We start from the raw sequence: 22,874 nt of genomic DNA on the forward strand, positions 1-22,874 counted from the left end.
TGTTTCATATTCTACAGAAGGGCACTGTTACTCTCCAGCTGCTCCCCTTCAAGGTTTGAGAGCCACTAGGCGATACAGTATCTGAGTTCACGCACCTGTGCCGGGAAGGTTTCTAATCACTCTGTGACACTTCTGGGCCTCTCTGCCTTAACTTGTCACCAGCTTCCAGATGGCTTCTAATTCTCTGACTTTGAAACATGGCCAGTAGGTCTCGCAGGGAGGTCAGTTTTATAAGTGTACTCAATAGGAAGAGCTTGTATAAGAAGTAGAAAGAGGGAATACACTCCACAGGGTCTTTGCTGGGTGGATGGCCTGGGTCTCCTCTCCAACCAGATAACTTCCTGTGAACACTTAATGCAGAGCTCAATGCCCTCAGGGCTCGGAAGGGAAGAGACAACAGTCTGCATGTTCTTTGTACATTTCTGCAAAGCTTCTGCTTGTGTCTGAGCTGGTCTGTCAGGACTGCAGTTCACTCTGCTCCTTCCCTCTCACACACTCATTCCTTTCTCTTACTCTCAAAACAACCACACACACTTAAATATATAAGCTTAAAAACACTTTAAAAATACTTAAGTATAAAACTCTCCTCTCTTCTATTTGTATTCAAATAAAGTATTCTTCCTAGTTCCTAGTATGTTATTGCAACTGTGATGTGCTGATTTAGGGTGGGCAAGGGTAGGGGGAAGGGACTGAATCCTGGAATTCACAGTTTCTAGGTTTGAGTCGCAGAACTGCCATTTATCCAGCGAAATGGGCAAGTTCAGCTAATTTCTAAACCTTCTTGATAAAATGAGACTGATGACACATTTCCCTCTCAGAGACTATCTGAAGATCAAAGGCGATTTACTCTGATATTTTCAGATGAAAATACTCTCTCGAAGCTCTGAAAACGAAGGGTAAATATGATTTGTTATTGTATTAAAAGTAGCCAGTGAGGGCTTCCCTGGTGGCGCAGTGGTTGAGAGTCCGCCTGCTGATGCAGGGGACGCGGGTTCTTGCCCCGGTCCGGGAAGATCCCACATGCCGCAGAGCCATGGCCGCTGAGCCTGCGCGTCCGGAGCCTGTGCTCCGCAACGGGAGAGGCCACAGCAGTGAGAGGCCCGCGTACGGCAAAAAAACACAAAAAACCAAACCAAACAAACAAACAAAAAAAGTAGCCAGTGAGTCCTCAAGGGCAGCGGCAATTGCTTGTAAGAATTGGAATACTGAAGGGTTGGTAAGTGTGGCTCAGGTGATAACTCAGCTGACACACACTCTCCCTCATTCCCCCTCATCCTGCAGAGTAACCTGATACACTACCTGGGCCTCAGCCATCATCTGCTCGCGCTGAACTTCATCATCATTTCTTTTGGCAAGAAAAGCGCATGGTCGTCTGCTCAGGTGAAAGTAACAGACACTGACTTTGACGGTGTGGAAGTCAGAGTGTTTGAAGGCTCTGCAAAGCCAGAAGAGCCGCTGAAACGCAGCGTTGTTTACATTCACGGAGGAGGCTGGGCCTTGGCAAGTGCAAGTATGTCCTGGTCGCGTTCAGGTTGTTTGGGGTTGTAGCTGGCCCACAGAGATGTGTGACTGAATTGACTTTCTTCCTGGGTAAGGAGAAGGGGGCCATTGGACCTGGTTCCCCTGGCAGTCCCGTGTATCCCTATTGTCTCAGCAAAATTATTCATAGTGCCCCCCCTTTCTGTTCTTGAAAGGGTCCTGGTTTGGATGATTGATTATATAGCTACCCTACATGATTATATAGCTACCTTACATCAAGGGTTTTGCCTGTGTGTTTGTTAATTCAGGCAGACTGTTTTGAAAATATTTCCTGTAACCTAAATCCTAGACTAACTTATTGTGAAGTACTGAAGTTGCTTTCTGCACCAAAACAAGGTAAAGTTTCCCTGGGCCAGAATATGAGGCAATTATCTGTAGCTCTGTGCCAACTTGTGTTTTGAAGACACCTTTCTATGAAATAGAACAAGTATTTCTGAATACACGTTAACTCATCAACATTTCATCTGCTTGTGAAAACAAAGATGAAAATATAAAACATATGCCACAGTTAAAAGGAAATGGCCTTGCAAAGTTCAAGAACATTCTCTTTAGTATTGGAAAACTTTCATGAGCAGAACACACATTAAAAATGTCAGCTCCCTGGTGGCGCAGTGGTTGAGAGTCCGCCTGCCGATGCAGGGGATACGGGTTCGTGCCCCGGTCTGGGAGGATCCCATATGCCGCGGAGCAGCTGGGCCCGTGAGCCATGGCTGCTGAGCCTGCGCATCCGGAGCCTGTGCTCCACAACGGGAGAGGCCACAACAGTGAGAGGCCCGCGTACCACAAAAAAAAAAAAAAAAAAAAAAAAAAATGTCAGGCAGCCAAGGGGGGCAGCCTAGTGAAAAGCATACTAAGGAGGAAATAGGGCCTTATCTCTGCTTGTAATTATTATGGCGCTACTTCCTCATCTTCAGCCCAGAGCTTTTGGCATCCCCTAAGTTTAAAGGCGATGGCAACTTGTTCTAGTTTGTCTTTTTTTTTTTTTTTAATGCAGCAAAGGCCAAAAAGTATAACTTTTTCTAGTAATCTCATTTCATTTAACTCCATATTCATCATTTATTCTTTTATTCATTGATTTGTTCACATTTCCATAAGATGATTACTGAATATGTAGGTCTGCCCAGGACTGAGTAGTTTCCCAGGGTGCAGCACTTTCAGTACAAAAACTCAAAGAGTTGTATGCAAACCTGGACCTCTGGTCACCCTAATGTGTGCTTGGTGATGGGGATACAAAAGAGTAAGACAGAGTCTCTGTCCTAGAAAAGGTTGCATCTGTAGCACTGGACACTTGCCAGGTGAGATAGTATCAATACATCAGAGACCAGGAAGTATAAGTGCCAGGAATGGTATGGATTATGAGTCAGCCTGGCCTTTTCCACATAATTTTGACTGATCACTTCTGCCAGAGGAAGAGCCGGAAGTAGGTATGCAGGTGTTTATGTAGTTATTGAACTTCTGGTTCTTAGACTGCCTTGGAAAACCTATAAATAAGGTAGTATTTGGCTTTCTGTTGACGCAATTCAGCTCTTAATATATTATAAAAACATTAATATATTAAAAGAACAGCCCAAGGGATTAAATTTTTACATATTAAAATTGCTTCTGTCACTACAAACCTTTGGATTCTCTTTCTAAGAAATGCTAAGACTTCCTAAAATTCTATTTGTTCTGTGTTGGTTTAAACAGAATACCATATTCTTCAGATTGGTGACTTTTCTGAATCACAGCAAATGATGGTGTTAAGAGAAAAATTTTTTGGTTCTAAGGAGGAAACTGCTTATTTTCTGTGATTTCTGGAAAGGCATACATTTGAAGAACTACAAAATCAGAATGAATCTGATGCACTTCATATAGTCCATTATGAAATAAATTTTTGGTTAGTTAAAAACACATTCAAAGGTAATCTAATATGGATTTCCTGTTATTTTATAGTAATTGCATTTTATGAGAAACCAGATTAATTTTTTACATTTGTACATGTAACTCTGTTAATGAGGTATATGTTCATATTTACTTTTTATTGTTTTTATTATTAATAACTTAAGTCCAAGTCTAAAAACAATCCATAGTTAGCAGAATTTAAGAACGGACAGTATTAAATAAACTGCTTTATAGTGAGTATTTGCTCCTTTGTCTCTTTCAGAAATCAGGTATTATGATGAACTGTGTAAAGCAATGGCTGAGGAATTGAATGCTGTCATTGTCTCCATTGAGTAAGTAATAATAGTCATAGAAAAACATTTAAGAAGGAATCCTAGGTAACCATCTAGTTATTTTATTTTACAAGTGCTAGATTGTAAAATGAAAGTCCAGAGAGGTGAAGTGATTTTCCCAAAGTCACAGAAAATGATTTCTGATGTAACTTAGAATTTCTTGAACTAGCTTTATAATGCCTCAAACTATCTTTTTATTTTAGTTTTGGAACCTTCTGGAAATGGAATTAGCTTAAAATGAGAGAAATATATAATCAGTTATTTATAGTATATAGTTTGATTACTGCCTTTTTTTTTTTTACTTTAGTATAGCTCTGTATTATTAGACTATTGACGTGTAAGAAAGCCATGCAATGCCTTTCAAGAGGAATTAAAGTATAGCTAACTAACTTTAATAAGATATAGTTGAGGGCTCCCCTGGTGGCGCGGTGGTTGAGAGCCCGCCTGCCAATGCAAGGGACACGGGTTCGTGCCCCGGTCCGGGAAGATCCCACATGCCGCGGAGCGGAGTGAGCCATGGCCACTGAGCCTGCGCGTCTGGAGCCTGTGCTCTGCAACGGGAGAGGCCACAACAGTGAGAGGCCCGCGTACCGCAAAAAGAAAAAAAAAAAGTTATAGTTGAATCATTAACCTTGTGAACTGCAAGGTCAGACAGTGCTCATGGAATTTCAGGAGAAAAACCCTAAAGGGAAAGATTATTTTGTTATGCTGTTATGTGGAAATAAACTATGATAAGAGAGAAGGGATTTTTTCCATCAGGTTTTTTCTTAGACAGCCAAGTAAAAGCATATTCTAAAAATTACCACTATAAATTTCAACTAATGTTGAAGTTAAAAAAATTCCTGTATAGTGTGACTGTTTTCTGTGTTAATTCTCTCACTTTACCTTCACAAGTGCTGAGAAAGCAAAGGAAGTTTGGACATACCAGATAATTCCTACTATTCCATCAGATCCACTCATTTAAAATTAAGTGTAAATACAGTTAAGTCCCCTACAGTAAGTCTCAGAACGAACAAGTTCTGTTCTGAGAGCGCATTCCTGAGTCCAATTTGTTCGTAAGTCCAACAAACACAATCGTTATCACTTGGTGCTTCTTAGCAGTGTACCAGCTACTTCACCGCTGCTTTTACACTTGCTTCCGGACACCCTGGGCTTGAAATAAAGATACTGTACTACTGTACTCCAGACAGTACTATACATGATTACTGCCTTTTTAAATCTAAAAACCAATCAGCATTTTAAGAGAATCTATCCTACACCAAGAGTTGGAGAAGTTATTCTCCTGGAGTTAGGTTCTATAATTCAGACCTTGTAAATAATAGTGTGTTCAACCAATCTTAGTTAATGTAGCTATTATTATCATTATTAGTGTTAATATTAATATCAGTGTCTTGTTTCTACCAGTTCTATATTAGCTATTTTTCTGGGACACTAAGAAGAAAGTGAATAATAATTATAATGATTACAGTGATGGTAATACAAAAATCATGGTACCTATTCCATGGCAGGCATTGTGCAGGTGCTATGTATATATTGTTTCTCCTCCTTCAGATCTTTGTTCAAGTATCATCCTTTCAGCAAGGCCTTCCTTGACACCCCTAAAATTGCAGTCCACTTTTCTTCTGCTTTATTTTTCTCCAAAATTATCATCAACATCTGACAGACCATATATATAACTTATTATGTATTTATTGTATTGAATATAAATAGACAATGTAAGTTTTATGAAGGCAGAGATTTTAGGGATTTTTGTTTGTTTTGTTCATTGCTGATCATTAGTGTCTGGAAACGTCCCTGGCAGATAGTGGAAATTTATGATATTGTGATTTGTAAGAAATATATATTTGGTCATTCAGATGACCAAAGTGTATTTTTCACATGTACTTGGTCTTCGTGCAAAGTTCCTGGCTCACAGCTCCCCAAATCCTTCAGATTTCCTAAGTGTTCAGAGAGTTAAAGGAGTCTTTTGTGGGACTTCCCTGGTAGTCCAGTGGTTAAGACTTCACCCTTCCACTTCAGGGGGCAAGGGTTCCATCCCTGGTCAGGGAACTGTCCCACCCCTGCCCCCCTTGCATGGCCAAAAAAAAAAGGTGTCTTTTGTTATGTGAATGAGGTGACTTTTGGAAGCACCTAAGGATGGGGGCTGGTTGCCAGGAGAACCAACCATGTGATTAGAGGGTTGGGACTTTCCCACCCCGCTGGCCTCTGGGGAGGGGAGATGGGCTGGAGGTTTTATCAATCACCAATGGCCAATGATTTAATCAATCATAACTAGGTAATGAAGCCTCCATAAAAACCCAAAGGACAGAGTTCAGAAAGCTTCCAGTTGGTGAACACACATAGATTTGGGGAGAGTAGTGCACCTCCAGAAGGCAAGGAAGCTCTGCACCCCTTCCCACCTACCCTGACTTTCGCATCTTCCCATCTCGCTGTTCCTGAGTTGTATTCTTTTTATAATAAATCAGTAATCTAGTAAGTAAAATATTTCTCTGAATTCTTTGAGCCACTCTAGCAAATTAATTGAACCAGAGGAGGAGGTTGTGGGAACCTCTGATTTATAGCCAGGTGTTCAGAAGTACAGTAACAACCATTGGTATCCTGAGTTGGAGGGGATTGTTGGAACCTCCAGTCTATAGCTTGGGGAAAAGCATAGGTGACAACCTGGGTTTGCGTCTGGTGTCTGAGGTTGGGGGTGATCCTACAGTTTTGCAGGACTGAACCCTTAATCTGTGGAATCTGCTGCTATCTCCATGTAGATATTGTCAGAATTGAGTTGAACTGTAGGACACCCAGCTGGTGTCCAGAGCATTGCTTGTTGGAGGTGCGGGGCAACTCCCCCATCACATACACATGTTGAAAATTAGTCACAGAACACCAAAAGAACATTTAATACGTATTTATGGAATGAATGAATAAAGAGTCTTGCTTAACTTTCGTATAAGTCATCCAAAGTAAGTATTTTGATATTTTCCTCATAGATGAGGAAATGGAGGTCCAAAAAGTTAAGTAACCTGCAAGAGGTCACATAGCTACTTAGTCACATATGTGGAGTGGGGAATTGAGCCAGGTGGAATCACTCCCCAGGCTCCTATGCTTCTTTGACCCAGTATCAAACTAATACTGAAGGAAGCTGATGATGCTGAGTGACAGGGTTATGGCAACATCAGCCACTTTCCATGCCCTGAGCTTATGTAGCTCTCCCCTTCCCTCTGCCTCTCTCTGCCAGCTGCACTCCCATTCATAACTCATCTCCTTCTTGCCCCTGCTCCAGATTGCAGACCTAAGAGAATCCTTGCTTCTCCAGTTCCTTGGAAGGGTTGGTCTCCTAAGTCATTTAGGCAGCTCTGACCCTGTGAATGGGAGCCTTAGAATCAGAGTGATGCTGTGGCTTCCTCCTCTGCAAATGTGGCACTGGACAACTCTGGACAGCTCCCCGGCCTCCCTGGATCCTCAGCTGGGCCTCCCAGATCACTCAAGGGCCCTTGATGCAGTTTTATAATGCAGGAACCTTCAAGTAAACGATTGTATCATCTGGCCTGGGTAGCTGGCCAGAGAAAGGCAGGGCTGTTTAAGCAGCTGAACCCCATTATGGAGCAAGGCCCTGCAGCTTGGTGCTGGTGAGCTGGCCTCAGGGACTCTTCAGTGGTTTCCTGTGTAGCTCCAGCTCCTCAAAGGCCTGAGGAAAGGAGAGAAGGTGGACTTGTTTTACTGGGTACCTGAAGGATTCTCCACACAAGCCTTATCCTCCAGGGCTAATGTAAGCAACTGGCAACATGCCTAAGCTCTTCCTACATGCCCTTCTCCTGTTAGCATCTGTCTCCAGTGAAACAGGTGTTCTTTTAAGTCTGTGCTTATCATAAAACAAAGAAGGATGGATAAGGTGTTTTTTTTTTTTTAATAAATTTATTTATTTTTGGCTGCATTGGGTCTTCGTTGTGGCACGCGGGCTTTTCGTTGTGGTGGCTTCTCTTGTTGCGGAGCATGGGCTCTAGGCACGTGGGCTTCAGTAGTTGTGGCTCGTGGGCTCTAGAGCGTAGGCTCAGTAGTTGTGGCACGGGCTTAGTTGCTCTGCAGCATGTAGGATCTTCCCGGACCAGGGCTTGAACCTGTGTCCCCTGCATTGGCAGGCGGATTCTTAACCACTGCTCCACTGGATAGGGTGTTTTTAAGAAGATTTTTTTAAAAAAAAGAACTAAAATATAGAAGTGCCCTGCTTTCATCTTCACCTTCCACTGTGCCAAATCTATTCAATGTAGCATCCGGGTTATCAGCAGATAAACATCACAGCAGTGGGCAAGTACCATTACTCAAGGCTGTGTAATCGCAGGCAAGTCACTTAACCTCACCTGAAAAATGGGGTTAGGAATCTTTCCTGTGTATGTAGAACGTGAGCTACTGGGAACAAGAATCACGTCCTCTTTCCTTTGGGCCCACCGCACCCAGTACGTGGCTTAAACATGTATGCTAATAAGTAGATACACTTTGAGTTGGGTTAATGATTTCAGAGAGTTGTTATGAGAATCAGTTTGGACATTTGAGGTAAAAGGGCTTCTGATACTCTAAATCACTAGACAAGTCTGAAAAGTTAGTGCTCTAGCCCATAGGACAGAAAGGTCCAACTTAACTAATTTATTTGTCAATGTGTTTGGAACTCACAGCACTTTTCTTTGCAGAAATAATGAGCTAAGGTGATTAGGATCCATCCAGGCGAGCCAACCCACAAAGAGCCACATAACCTATGCTCTAGTTGAGGTATAGCCAACATCATATGATCGTGATGTTTCTCTTGGAAAGTATGTTCAGAGGTCTAACATGGGACCATATTTCTTCTCACTGCTCACCTCTTTCTTTTATTCCATAAACACCTATTGAATTCCAGTTATGTGCCAGCTACTTTGTTAAATTCTGGTGGCATAACAGTGTGAGTAAGACAGGCATAATTTCTGTCCTCATGGAGTTTACAATCTAGATGAGAAATCAAACCTTGAACAAGTAATATTAAATGTGATAAGTGATGTAAAGTAGTAATGGAGGCATCAAGTAGGTAAGATCTTACCTAGTTTGAAGGGTTTGAATCGAGCTCCTAGGGATGAGCAGAACCTAGTTAGACAGAATGACTTGGTCATGGAAGTCCAAAGTGTTGTAATGAGAGGGCTTGGGAGGACTGGAGGAGGCAGAGAGCATTAAGGGAATGAAATATGAGAGAAGACAGATGAGGGGACTTATGCTTCTGGCAATGACTAAGGAAAATAAGAAATAAGGGTGGATGATCCTGAGAGCCTTCAGAAGGATGATGAACTCTTGGTTCTCTTGGAATTCCTTCTCCTAGAAGGGAGGTGGTCTGGAGACAGCTGCTCCTTATCCTTGAGGCCAACAGGAGGGGGTAGTGGTGTCATGGCTTTACTTCATGTAGGGAGTGGCCTTGTTGAAGGTTAGATATAATCTGAGGAAGCTGGTAGGCAAGGGTTGGGGGCAGCCCTGGTGATGGAATCACTTCACATGAAGCAACACCAGGAGCTTCTGAGTTTACATCACTGCTATTGGCTCAAGATTCTGGGAACAGATCCAACAACTGAGGTAGACAAAGATCTCAAGGTATAAAAATAGGCCATGACTTCTATTTAGTAGCTTCTACAACACTATGCTATTTTTACACATAATTGCACAGTAAGTATTTGTGAAATAAATGGAAGAGTTCATCTTATCATACCCAAGATACATGGATGTATCCTCATTTACATAATCTGGGAAGGAAGTTTATATTCATAAGCTTATTTTCATAAACTTCATTGCAGTTTAACTATAATATGGTACCTTTTTACCTGTAGTTTATATAATAAAACACGATACTAGAACCATAAGACATCAGGAAAAAGGAAGATTTAACTTTTCTTCTTTTTTTTTAAATTAATTAATTTATTTTTATTTTTTTGTCTGTGTCGGGTCTTAGTTGCAGCATGCCAGATCTTCGTTGAGGCATGAGGGATCTTTTGTTGCGGCGTGAGGGCTCTTCGTTGTGGCGCGCAGGTTTTCTCTTCTCTGGTTGTGGCATGTAGGCTCCAGAACGTGTGGGCTCTGTAGTTTGCCGCCCGTGGCCTCTCTAGTTGAGGCCTGTGGGCAAAGTAGTTGCGACGTGCAGGCTTAGTTGCCCTGCAGCATGTGGGATCTTAATTCCCCAACCAGGGATCAAACCCACGTCCCCCTCATTGGAAGGCTGATTCTTTACCACTGGACCACCAGGGAAGTCCCTAATTTCTTTTTTTTTGCGGTACACGGGCCTCTCACTGTTGTGGCCTCTCCCGTTGAGGAGCACAGGCTCCGGATGCGCAGGCTCAGCGGCCATGGCTCACGGGCCCAGCCACTCTGCGGCATGTGGGATCTTCCCAGACCAGGGCACGAACCCGTGTCCCCTGCATCGGCAGGCGGACTCTCAACCACTGCGCCACCAGGGAAGCCCTCTTTTCTTTTTTTTTTTTAACTTATTTATTTTATTTATTTATTTTTGGCTGTGTTGGGTCTTTGTTGCTGTGCGCTGGCTTTCTCTAGTTGAGGCGAGCGGGGACTACTCTTTGTTGCGGTGCTCAGGCTTCTCATTGCGGTGGCTTCTCTTGTTTTGGAGCACGGGCTCTAGGTGCACGGGATTCAGTAGTTGTGTCACATGGGCTCAGTAGTTGTGGCTCGCGGGCTCTAGAGCGCAGGTTCAGTAGCTGTGGCGCACGGGCTTAGTTGCTCCATGGCATGTGGGATCTTCCCGAAGCAGGGCTTGAACCCATGTCCTCTGCATTAGCAGGCGGATTCTTCACCACTGCGCCAGCGGGGAAGCCCCCTAATTTCTTTTTTTTTAAGATAAAATGCTAATGTACAGCATGGGGAGTATAGTTAGTAATATTGTAATAACTATGTATGGTGACAAATGGTAACGACTTATTGTGGCGATCATGTCATAATGTAACATAATGCCACAGATCATGGCACTATGTTGTGCCCCTGAAACTAATATAATATTGTATGGCAATTATACTTCAATTACAAAAAGATAAAATGTGAGATAATAACAAAGTAGGCATGTCAGATATTATTAAATTCTACAAGGCATTTACATTGCTTTTTTTGGTTGTCAAAAACAGTTTCAAGTTGTGTTTTGCTTTTAACTAAGTCTGTACGACACTAAAACTCTCTGTTTCGTGTCAGTGGAGACCTGTTCCCATCCACCAAATATCAGGCGGCACTATTCACAGAGAACTTAAAACTTGACAGAGCTGTAAAGAAGAACGTTGCTCACGTAGGCAGAATAGAAGCTGGACCACGTATCTTAGTCTGCTGCTAACAGAATTATAAGCAATGGGACTTTTATGACTCTGTCCTGCTCATCCATAAAATTAGATGAGTACAAGCTAACAAAATCACAGAGCTTCTAGAGGCACAATACAACACACATCTCGATAAATAGTTGTTCAGACAAGATACTCTGAAAGACACGAGCCACAGTGACCTAGCTGTGACTCTCCCTCTGCTCCTTTTCCCGCTCTTCTTCCCAGACCTGCATGCAGAAATCCTCATGCCTCACCCCAACCTGGGCAGCCCTGGGAGATGGGCAGACTGAATTCCTCAGGGTTCCCCTCCAAGAAAGGGAAGATTTGTCCAAAACTTTCCTTTCACTCAGTCCAGGCTACCTTATTAGCAAACCCAAAGACCAGTGCTACAAATAATTTATTAATGCTACAGAAAGACAATATTGAGGCTTCTTTTAAGAAGTAGGTTGGGGCTTCCCTAGTGGCGCAGTGGTTAAGAATCCGCCTGCCAATGCCGGGGACACGGGTTCGAGCCCTGGTCCGGGAAGTTCCCACATGCCGCGGAGCAACTAAGCCCGTGCGCCACAACTACTGAGCCTGAGCTCTAGAGCTGGTGAGCCACAACTACTGAAGCCCACACACCTGGAGCCTGTGCTCCGCAACAAGAGGAGCCACTGCACTGAGAAGCCCGCGCACCACAATGAAGAGTAGCCGCTGCTCATTGCAACTAGAGAAAGCCCGCGCATAGCAACGAACACCCAACACAGCCAAAAATAAAATTATTTATAAAAAAAAAAAAAAAAGAAGTAGGTTGTTTTAGTTCCTTCACTATCATTAACTAATGAATCTCCTTTTTAGACATATTAAGCTAATGTCTTCTTGGCTCTGTTTTCTACTAACATTAAAAAAAAATCCACTGGGGCTTCCCTGGTGGTGCAGTGGTTGGGAGTCCGCCTGCCGATGCAGGGGACACGGGTTCGAGCCCTGGTCTGGGGAGGTCCCTCATGCCGCGGAGCGGCTGGGCCCGTGAGCCGTAGCCGCTGGGCCTGCACGTCCAGAGCCTGTGCTCTGCAACGGGAGAGGCCACGACACTGAGAGGCCCGCGTATGGCAAAAAAAAAAAAAAAAAAAAAAAAATCCACTGGTTTCTCTCTTGTGGTTTAGGTCTTTTAGAATTTGGGGGGAGGGGGGCTTGGAGTTGTACAGAAAGCCTGTGCTGAACACTGCAGCGAGGTTGGGAAACCTAGTTCCACCCACACCTGAGCCCAGAGCTCTGTTTAGCTTCTGAAATCACACAGAGAAAGGAGGTCCGAGGGACTTGGCCCCAAGCCTGCTTGGGCTTCTGTAGCCACCTGAGGGAATGTTTGGCTCTCTATTCCCCCTTGAGGTTAAAGGCGAAGTTTATATCTGAATTGGGGAGGGGAGGCCTGGGGAGCTCCCTGCCGTATCCATAGAGACGTCTCTGGAAGTCTAAACTCGTAAACAGCGTCAGAGCATCATATAATTTAAACGGATCACAATTCTAGGTTCAATCACTCCTAGGATTTGGGTGACACATCCTGACATCTGTCAGTTCTTTTGAATGTACTTATTATCCAATCAGCCAAGCCTTTGTTAAGCTCGGCTCTGCCTTGATGAATGACTGGTAGTCAAAGCTATCTCGAGAGCCAATTTTGAGAGTAGAAACAGAAAGGAAGACCCTTCCTCAATCTTTATGCACAAACCTCATTGCACAAATGGAAAGAGAAACAATTATCCATTCACAGTCTTTCCACTTCTATGTAATTTTATTATATATTCTTTTAATGGAAAGGAAGCTTCTACCTATTAGAGGAATAAATAGATTCTTCCCCTGGAGTTGTCCCCCTCAGATAACACAATATGACTGTAATTGTTGATTTGTTTCAGATAACCCCTACTGATATGGGTTTTTTAAGACTGAGGAGAATGTTAACCTTTTTATGTTCTCAAGATGAATCTACTGAGCTCTTCTTGGGAGACAGTGAAAAAAGAAAAAGAAAAAATAAAAGGTGGCCAAAATGGAATGTGATTTTGTCTCACTCCTGAATCAAATAGGAGTATAATTTCATTCTGGAATATCACATGTACCTTTCACCTAACTGGCACTACATGAAGAGAACTCAGTGTCCTTGCCCGCTGCAGAAGACTGTCTCAGTGTTTCCAGGCTAGGTTATTTTGAGGGAGAATGCACTTTACAGCACTCTTAGAACACTAGTATTATTCAGGGCTTCCACATCCATAGTCTTGGAAGCAACTCACATTTCCCTTCAACTCTGGGCTTGTGTATCTGCCTTTGACTTAAGGAAGAATTTGTCAGTCTTTCTGAGCATTACTCCATCTCCCTGGTCACTAACAAAGTAGGTAATAAAGTAATAGATTGTAGAAATGGTGCTGCTTATTTCAGGTGGGTATACATTGAACTCTAGTATGTAGCTGTGACTTTCCATCTACTCCTAGAGGAAGTTGACATGTCTGTTATGACCTATTGTAAGAGATACTTTGAGGGCTTCAAGAAAGGAGAGTTACTTTTGGCTGGGCTCTTAGAAGATTTCATGGAGGAAGTGGCATTTGAGGTGAGACTTAAAGAATGGCAACATTTGATGAGGAATTGCTGGGGGAAGGGCATAGGGGATGGAGAGAAGGACCAATGCATTGGGAACAGGAACAGGGAGTTGTGTTCGGAGGAGCGTGACAGTATGGTTGGATTCAGTAATATTTCTAAACCCTGGCTGCACATTAGAATTACTTGGGGGAATTTTTCTTCAAATATAGATATGCTGGGCCCCACCGCAGATCAAATAAATTGGAATGTTTTGTAGAGGAGCTCAAACCACAGTGTTTGTTTTATAAAGTTCCCAAGATTATCCTAAGGTGCATATAGAGTTGAGAAACTCTGAGCTATGCAGAGCATACAGGCAGTCCTTGGAGATGTGCCCGAAGAGTAGGTAAGTTAGGAACAATTTCTTTTTTTTAATGTTTTTTAAAGGCATATAGCTTATTACTTTTCCCACCATAATAGTATGTAATAAAATATGACATATTTTATATGTAAAAAGTATAAAATAAATCTCTAAACTTTTGTTTGGGACAAATAAAAATATCTTATTAAAGATGTACCATGTGCCAGGTACTCTGCCAGGTGGTTTGTTTTGAGAATATTGCAAAAACATTGAAATCATGAGAGAAGTTCTGGGATGTCAGAAATCTACAGTTTTGAGAACTTACTGCTTTGGTGAGGTAGTGAGAACACACACACGTACATTTAAAGGCTGTGGGTTTGGAAGAATGAGAATATTTTAAAAGGGGGAGGCATGTGGATTTTGAAGTCAGCTGTGAATTCAGATCACAGCTTTGCCACTTACTAGCTGTTGTAGACTAGTTATGCATCCCCTTGAGCCTCATGTTCTCATCCTTAAACCCACAGGTTTGCTCTGAGATTTGAGTGAAACATCTGTAGAGTACCTGGTGAGGTACCTCACCTAGCAGGAAAAAGATAATTTTTATAGAGTGTACATATTTATTAAATTGAGTAAACCTCATTCCTGAATTTACACCAAATTTTGTTCTTCTAGTGGGAGGCACGTGCAGTAATAGGTAGGTAGAAGCTGACACTGCAGAGTCATGTATCCTGCACCGAGTTGGGCAAATTGAGACTGTATGTGCCACAAATTCATCAGGTGCTTTCACTCAAGATCTACAATTTAAAAAAAAAAAGGCGGAATCCTCTTTCAGTACTTTGCAGGGACACAGCCTTGAACAAAAGCAGCAGATAAATGTATTTATGCATGCTTTCTTTGACTATACCACTCATAAATCTCCTCCTGACTCTCAGTTTTCTGTGTCTATAATATTACAGAATTTTCGTGATACTTCTCAGGTCAATTTCAAGCTACTTTGAAGGCTCATCTTAAAAATACCTAGGGCTTCCCTGGTGGCGCAGTGGTTGAGAGTCCGCCTGCTGATGCAGGGGACACGGGTTCGTGCCCCGGTCTGAGAAGATCCCACATGCCGCGGAGCAGCTGGGCCCGTGAGCCACGGCCACTGAGCCTGCGCGTCCGGAGCCTGTGCTCCACAACGGGAGAGGCCACAACAGTGAGAGGCCTGCGTGCTGCCAAAAAAAAAAAAAAAAAAAAAAAAAATCTAGTTTCACTACATCCTTCAGTCCATGAAAATAGTATCCCTTCTTAATGTATAAAACTAGAGAATGTTTCCAGAATGAACAAAGATAAGGGGAGGAGGGCTTCAAGGGCACCAGGAGGACTAAGATGTTTGCTCTGTTATCTGAGCCAGTTATTAATCAACTCATAAGATTTGAAGCAGTAGCATATGTTTTAGATTACCAGTTCCTCTTGATTCAAACTCATTAAGACCTTTTGTGAAACAACATCTGAAAATTTGATTCACGTATGTGTTCTAGCAAAATATTTTCTGACCTCTTGGGCCACTAGGAAGATAGTCTATCATGCTATCTGGAATCTTCCTGAGACAAAATAGCCTTTATTTTCACACCTTGAGTCATGAAGTGCATTTGTTCTTATTTCATTGAAAGAATTAAGAATTCAGCTTGGTAATATTGAAAGTAACAAATTGAGACCTCATCCCAGAACTGAGGTTAAATAGAATCATATGACTCCACCTATTGGACAAAATGGTGTACTCCTACTCCTTTTACCCATTATTAATGAATGAAATAAAGTAGCAGCAGCTTCACTAAGACATTGTGAAAGTCAGCTGGAGAAAAAATATTTCAGATGATTACTTGATCATCACAGATGGAAAAAAAAAGAAATTAGAAAACTTATTTTATCTGTTATAGGACAACCGCTAAGGGAATTTCTTATTGCACTTTGTGTTTTAAAAATGTAGTAATTCCTGAAAGAGTAGATCTACATTCACTGCTTATCAAAGTATTTCACAAATATTTGTCGATTTGATCGTGTCTGCACAGAATGTCAAGATTTTTTCTTTTTTGGCTGCACTGTGCAGCTTTTGGGATCTTAGCTCCCCAACCAGGGATCGAGCCCGTGCCCCCTGCATTGGAAGCATGGCATCCTAACCACCGGACCGCCAGGGAATTCCCAGAATGTGAAGATATTTAATTAACTCTCTGGAATTTAGATGGGGGAAATGAATGACCTTATATAGAGTAGTAGAGAAAAAACTAGTTTCTGAGAATAAATATGCTTATTACAAATTGGAAATCAAAGGACTTGAGTATTAGCTGACTATTATTAGGTTTTAATTAATTAGTTCCTATCCTACCTTGTTTTGATTTGTGTTTGGTTTATTTTACAAATCAAGTAGTTTTTCTATGCCTCAGTTTCTTCACTTGCAAAATGAAGGTACGTTAATACTCAGCAAAGTTTTACTAGATGCATGATTATGTGCTCAGCACATTGATAGATATACACTGGAAACACATAGTCCCTGATATTGGAGAACACACTCTTAAGAGGAAATACGGAAAGAAATCATGTTACTATGAGGCAATATGAACAATATACCCCAGCACATAGAAGTATCAAGGAATGGTAGCCAGCTGAGCCCCAGAAACAAGTGGAGTTGTAGTCAATGAGAGCTTCCTGGAGAAGGCAAACCCTCAAGTAAAGTTTAAAGGATGAGTGAGAAATAAGGAGCATGGAGGCTGAGAGGGCACCTCAAGCCAAGACTACCAATGGATTTGTAAGGTGATATTATATATACGTGGGGCATTTGACAATACCAGGGCTCTTGGGGGTCTTAAGGGAATCTGAATCCTACTAAGTATACAGAGCAGGATCCCAGAGGGATTCTAATCTTGCAAAGTGGGGCGGTAGGAGAAGCCCCAGAAGTGTCCCAGCAGGCCTGCCATGGGCCATCTGGAAACTTGGTTTCCCTTTTGCTGGTTGACAGCTGACGTTTTAGTTCCAGCCTTCCAGGGAGCAAATACATTGCTTGGGTTTAATGTCGGGCTGGCATGACCTCTTCAATGGAGTACAGTTTTACTATATTTATCAAGTAAATCATGAAGAATGACAAAATCATGACTTTTTAAAAGTAAGTATTTGAATTGCAAGAAAATGGTTTATTTTTATATTTATTATAATTCCTTACCTGTTTGTTTCTGGCTTCAAAAGAACCAGTTTCCCCTTAACCTTTAAATGGCCTCTAAAGACTTGGTGAAGTTCTTAAATGAATATATCTTTTGTCTTCACAGATACAGGCTAGTTCCAAAGGTTTATTTTCCTGAGCAAATTCATGATGTTATACGTGCCACAAAGTACTTCCTGCAGCCAGAAGTCTTACACAAGTATTCAGTTGACCCAGGCAGAATCGGCGTTTCTGGTGACAGTGCTGGTGGGAATTTGGCAGCTGCCCTGGGCCAACAGGTAACAGAGAGCCCTGAGGGGCTGGTGGAAGGAGAGCATGTGGTAATATTCAACAAACCAACAGATCGTCCACTACGCATGGTAAAGGCCTAACTGGGTGGGCTGGTCACTTGGGGGCCAAGTAATTCAGATGACTGCACTTGGCAAGCTCTCAGAGATCTTTTGAAGTAGGAAGAGGGGTCATTGAAAGAATTGTAATCTCTGAGTCCTTGGAAGGGCCCTGATTACAATGAAGGTGAGTAATGTGAGAGGAGGGCTAACATTTTAGAGGGCTCCCTTACTCCTCAGGGATATGCATGGAAATTAAGTATCTTCTGCTCCTTTTCCATGTTGGACTTACAAGATAATTTTGCTTAAATTCCAATTGCTAAGATTGTTTCCTTAAACTCTGAGCCAAATTTAAAAATTTAAAAGTGTTTCCCAAAGTTTTTTTTTTTTTTAATATAAAAGAAAGAGTTAAATGGTTCATCCACTTTAAATGTTACAAAACAAGTTAGTCTGAGCTTTAGCTGGTTAAATTCTTTGAAAACTGTCTAGCTCTAGTAGCATCCCCAATTTTGGGCAGCTGTGTACTCAAAGATAAGTACATTTTCTTCCTTTTCTGGGTTAAACAATTTAAGAATAGCATCTCTGTCTTCTTACCTCCAAATTTCTTTTGGCATTCCCAAATAGCATCTGCCTTTTCATTTGTGGCATGTCCTGATTTCTTCTCTTTTGCTATAAATAAAGAACTTTGTCCTCCGCTTGGCATCGGTGGGTTTGCTATCCACACATCCAAAGCGGTAAGAAGAAAGTCCTGGTACAGTGGGGAGAGCCTCATGGGCTTTAAAACTGGACACAACCAGGATGGAATCCAGGCCCCGCTGTGAGAGCTGTGGGGCTTTGGCAAGTCCTCTCACCTCTCTGAGCCTCAGGAAAATGAGGCTCATGCCATTTGATTGCAGGGCTGTTGCCAGGATTTAGTGATATGAGGTATATACAGTTCTTGGCACACATTAATAATACTATTAACTGATCATTTCCTCCTGCTTTTACAGAGCAGTTACATCTTCCCTTGGGATGGGTTCTAAAGTGCGGTGTGAAACAAAATTGTATGGCTGATGTTACCTTGAAGATTGTTTAGCTGCTTGTGAAGCACAGTGACCTAGTTAGCTGCCTTTTAGATGTTATATAAAAAATATATCATTTTAGTCACTAGAATTACACAATGAGGCAATATGTTTGCCTTTTGGGGAGGCCAGGGGGAATGGAGTTCTGTGGGGTGGGGTGATTCATTCACATTCCATCTCAACTGCACTCTCAGGCACATGCTCATTATGTAGAATGGAGGGTGCACTGCCAGCACGATTTAAATTCTCACCCTCTCACCAACCATGGGGACTAACGACTCATGAGAGGAGATACCCTGAGGTCCTATTAAAACACTTCGGAGTCCCATCACCTGTTCATTTAGCTTTTCCTACCCATCTACTCTGGAAGAGTCAGACTAGTTTTTTCTCCTTAGTAAGCCATTGCCTTTTAGGGCCTTTCAGGGAATACAAAACTAAATAAGATTCACCCATTATCCATCTATAATACCCAGCCGGGTGAGTATTATGCCAAAGGATAGATACAAGTAAAGTGTTGATGGAGGTTTAAGGACCTAAGAGATCATGTACCTTTGAAGTATTCACTCCGAACTATGAGTTGCAAACATCACACCTTTCTCAGTAAATATCCAGCAGCTTGAAGGGTGGTGGTAGTTGTGGCGATGGGGAAGTATTTATTTTTTAAACTACATTCCTTAATACCATGCCTGGTAGAAATGTAACACTTACACCCCTTTGATTGAGTCAAGGTAAAGCACTGGGCTACTTTAAAAGGTATGGTTTCTGTAAAAGAAGCCACTCAAAATGAAATAATGTGTTCGCTTTTTCTTCTCCAGTTTAATCAAGATGCCAACCTAAAAAACAAGCTCAAAGTGCAAGCTTTAATTTATCCAGTTCTTCAAGCTTTAGATTTTAACACACCCTCTTATCAGCAAAATGTGAACACCCCCATCCTGCCCCGTTATGTCATGGTGAAGTACTGGGTAGACTACTTCAACGGCAATTATGACTTTGTCCAGGCAATGATAGTTAACAATCACACTTCACTTGATGTGGAAGAGGCTGCTGCCCTCAGGGCCCATCTAAACTGGACATCCCTCTTGCCCGCATCCATCACAAAGAACTACAAGCCTGTCATGCAGACCACTGGCAACACCAGGATCGTCCAGGAGATCCCTCAGCTGCTGGATGCCCGCTCAGCCCCACTCATCGCAGACCAGGAAGTCCTGCAGCAACTCCCAAAGACCTATATTCTAACCTGTGAGCATGATGTCCTAAGAGACGATGGAATCATGTATGCAAAGCGTTTGGAGAGTGCAGGTGTGGAGGTGACCCTTGATCACTTTGAGGATGGCTTCCACGGATGCATGATATTCACCAGCTGGCCTACCAACTTCTCAGTGGGAATTCGGACTAGGAATAGTTACATCAAGTGGCTGAATCAAAACCTATAAAGGAGTGAAATTTCTAAAAGGCTTGAGCCCCTCTTGATCTCCTGCACCTGCTCTGGAAAGACATTCACTCTTTAGTTGACTAATTTCCCCTCGTTACTTGAGTTATGGAATCTCTATTCCCTGCAGACTTTATGTTAATTTAATTTTAAAAAATGCTTTTGAGTAATGTAAGTGCAAAAGCATCTGAATCTGGTTCTCTAAGTGAGCCAGTCTCTCTGTTCTGGTTTTAACCAAGTTACTACTAACACCCACAGCTGCAGAAAGCAGGGCTAGGAGCTGGAAATAGCTTTGGGTCTTGGCTCAGTCAAGAAGTTCTTTTTAGAAGAAATTCTACCAGCTGCGGATGACCTTCAATGAGTAAAAAGAAAATGTGGGCTCTTCAACTTGCTAGAGTTTACTTTGAGTTAAGAGCAGTGTTAAATGTGTTCACTTCAAGGTCAGTGCTGGCTACCAAGTGCCCTCTGTTCTTTATGGATGGATGGCTTTGTTTCCTATGGGAATTTTGGCAGAGCTCTTCTAGCAAGGACAAGTTTCTCAAATGACTTTCCTCCTTTAGAGTGTTAATTTTATGTGATAGCTGTCTCTAAGTCCAGTTGGATTATGATAATACTTGAAAGTTACTTTCTACCACTATTATTAGAAAATATGAGGCTGCATGCACTGGATATCTGTACATCGTTAAGTTTTTTGGTTATGCCATCTCCCTGGGGGAGATCTTTTGGGAGCAAATTAATTTAGATTTAGAATAAATTTTCCTTTACAGAACAAGTAAAAACAGACAAATGAACCAACCTATTGTTTTCATAATGAATACTTCTCACGTAAATTACGAAGAGTGGTGTGTATATATTTGGCATAGTCAGAAAAGAAGATACATTTAATATTAAAATTATGAAAAATACCTTTAGAGGGTCTAGTTTATTCTTGAAAACGCAACTTTTTCACTTACATGGCTTTAAAATGGGGCTATTTTGGTATATATAATGTACTGTATTGTTTATTTTTTTAAATTATTTAATGTTAATATATATAGCTAGACAAGATTTTTCAGAATAAAGTCAGTAATGAATATTAAAAATAATGATTTTTTTAAAAAACTACCTTAGGGTTTAAAAAAAACAACTTTAGAATTATATCCACATGTAATTTTATGGAAAGAGGTAAAATACCTATTAATATTACTATATATAAGGCCTAAATATTTTGATGTTTATATGCATATACAAATCACAATAATTAGAAACTATGACTACACCTAGTAAAGTCATCTAAGTTTATAGTTCAATAGCTTAGACAAGACACACATTTGTCATTTCTGCTCTCTGTGGTCGGAGGAACTACTTCATACTCTTCTGGGTGAGACCCTTCATTATCGCCTTCCAGGTAGGTCTAAAGTTACAATAGACCAGGCTTAATTTCATGTGAAGACTTCACTGCCTGTGGGACATCTTTGGCACAGGAGGAAACTCCAATTCTGATCTGACTTGTGTATCTTCGCCCTCCCTCCTACCACTCTTTGTACTGCTGCAATCTGTGCTACTTTCAGGGACTGCAGAGAGCAGCTACAAAGCTAAGTCATGATACAATAAATTTATCAGTGGAAAGAAAGTAGAGCCTTTTCACTCATTTGAAAGATGGGTATTTCCTACTTATGAGGATGAAATAACAAATGAAAATCTACATGTTTATTTTTCATTTATTATTTAAGTCAGGAGCATTTTATGTACAAGACAGAAGTAAATGCAACAGTGAGTATCTGTCTGTGTGCCTGTGTGTGTATAAAAATAATCATACAAATTAACATGCTAATGGACTCAGGCAAGTCACTTACCGTCTCTGGGCCTGTTTTCCCTCTCCTCTAAAATCAGAGAATTGAATTACTTAATCTATGAGGTGTCTTCCAACTATAAATTCCAACCATTTTGTCAGACTGGAAAATTGTATTGGCCTCTTCAACAGTGTTTTGTGTGTGTGTGTGTGTGTTTTTGTAGGTCATTATTCCATATACACAGACAGGTACATGATCAATTTTTTCCCCTAAAAACATGGGATTTTAGTTCTTACTCTATGACAGCTACCCTCCTCATTTAATACTATTCTTTTTGATGCTATTTGAAGGAACCAATGTTTTGACCTTATTTTGAGGTTACCCACCTCTAGGAAAGCAAAGAAATATAATACATGCACAGAATTCCTTAAAATGGCATTTCACCCCCCCCCAGAATTGTGAGCCAAATCTTGTACTAACTACAGACAATGAATGATTCTAGGTCTCCAAAGGGCTCTCTCAGATGAAAAGAGGGGGTGAAAGAAAAAAGGGGTCAAACACTGTTTCTGATGAAGCATCTAAGTTTCATTAAAGCTTTTATTGGGAATTCCCTGGTGGCCCAGTGTTTAGGACCCAGCGTTTTCACTGCTGTGGCCTGGGTTCTATCCCTGGTCGGGGAACTAAGATCCCACATGCCGCACAGCATGGCCATAAATAAATAAATAAATAAATAAATAAAGCTTTTATATATGTGAAAATGACTTGCACTATATCCCACCTCAGACCTTTCTTGAAGGTCTTCCTTGAAATTTTCCTTGGTATAATAATTGGGAATCATGATACACAAAAACCACTAGATACAAGAGAGGCTAAACCAACCAAAAATCTGAGTGCTAAGAATTCCTCTGGGAAGCATACAGAGTTTATATTGAAGATATTTTGGCTTGGAATCAGTTTATTTTGTTTTAATTTTTGTTCTTATAAAAAATGTTTATGCTCTGCAGACTGATTTTTTTAAAGTGTCATGGCTTTGTTTTGTTTTCCTATTTTAAGAAAAAATGGATAGTCATTTTATAATATCGTTGTTGTTTGTGAAATGTGACCATAAATATATGACGAAAAAATCTTGAAG

General features: G+C 41.4%; 1 protein-coding gene across 2 annotated transcripts in view; it reads left to right on the top strand.

Moving 5' to 3' along the window:
• The window catches only part of NCEH1 (neutral cholesterol ester hydrolase 1), a gene marked incomplete at both ends in the record, with an annotated part of 63,380 nt that extends 43,406 nt beyond the window's left edge, over nucleotides 1-19,974 (top strand). The window contains 4 exons of one of the 2 annotated variants that reach the window (XM_079704136.1): nucleotides 1,282-1,510; nucleotides 3,683-3,752; nucleotides 17,261-17,432; nucleotides 19,357-19,974. In XM_079704136.1, the coding sequence (XP_079560262.1) occupies nucleotides 1,282-1,510; nucleotides 3,683-3,752; nucleotides 17,261-17,432; nucleotides 19,357-19,974 (1,089 nt within the window). Of the gene's footprint in view, nucleotides 1-1,281; nucleotides 1,532-3,682; nucleotides 3,753-17,260; nucleotides 17,433-19,356 lie in introns of both variants that reach the window. The other variant, XM_079704137.1, reaches the window with a different exon arrangement.
• Between the last annotated feature and the right edge of the window lie 2,900 nt (nucleotides 19,975-22,874).

The sequence above is a fragment of the Hyperoodon ampullatus genome (assembly GCF_949752795.1).
Source record: "Hyperoodon ampullatus genome assembly, chromosome: 5".
Classification (NCBI taxonomy): domain Eukaryota; kingdom Metazoa; phylum Chordata; class Mammalia; order Artiodactyla; family Ziphiidae; genus Hyperoodon; species Hyperoodon ampullatus.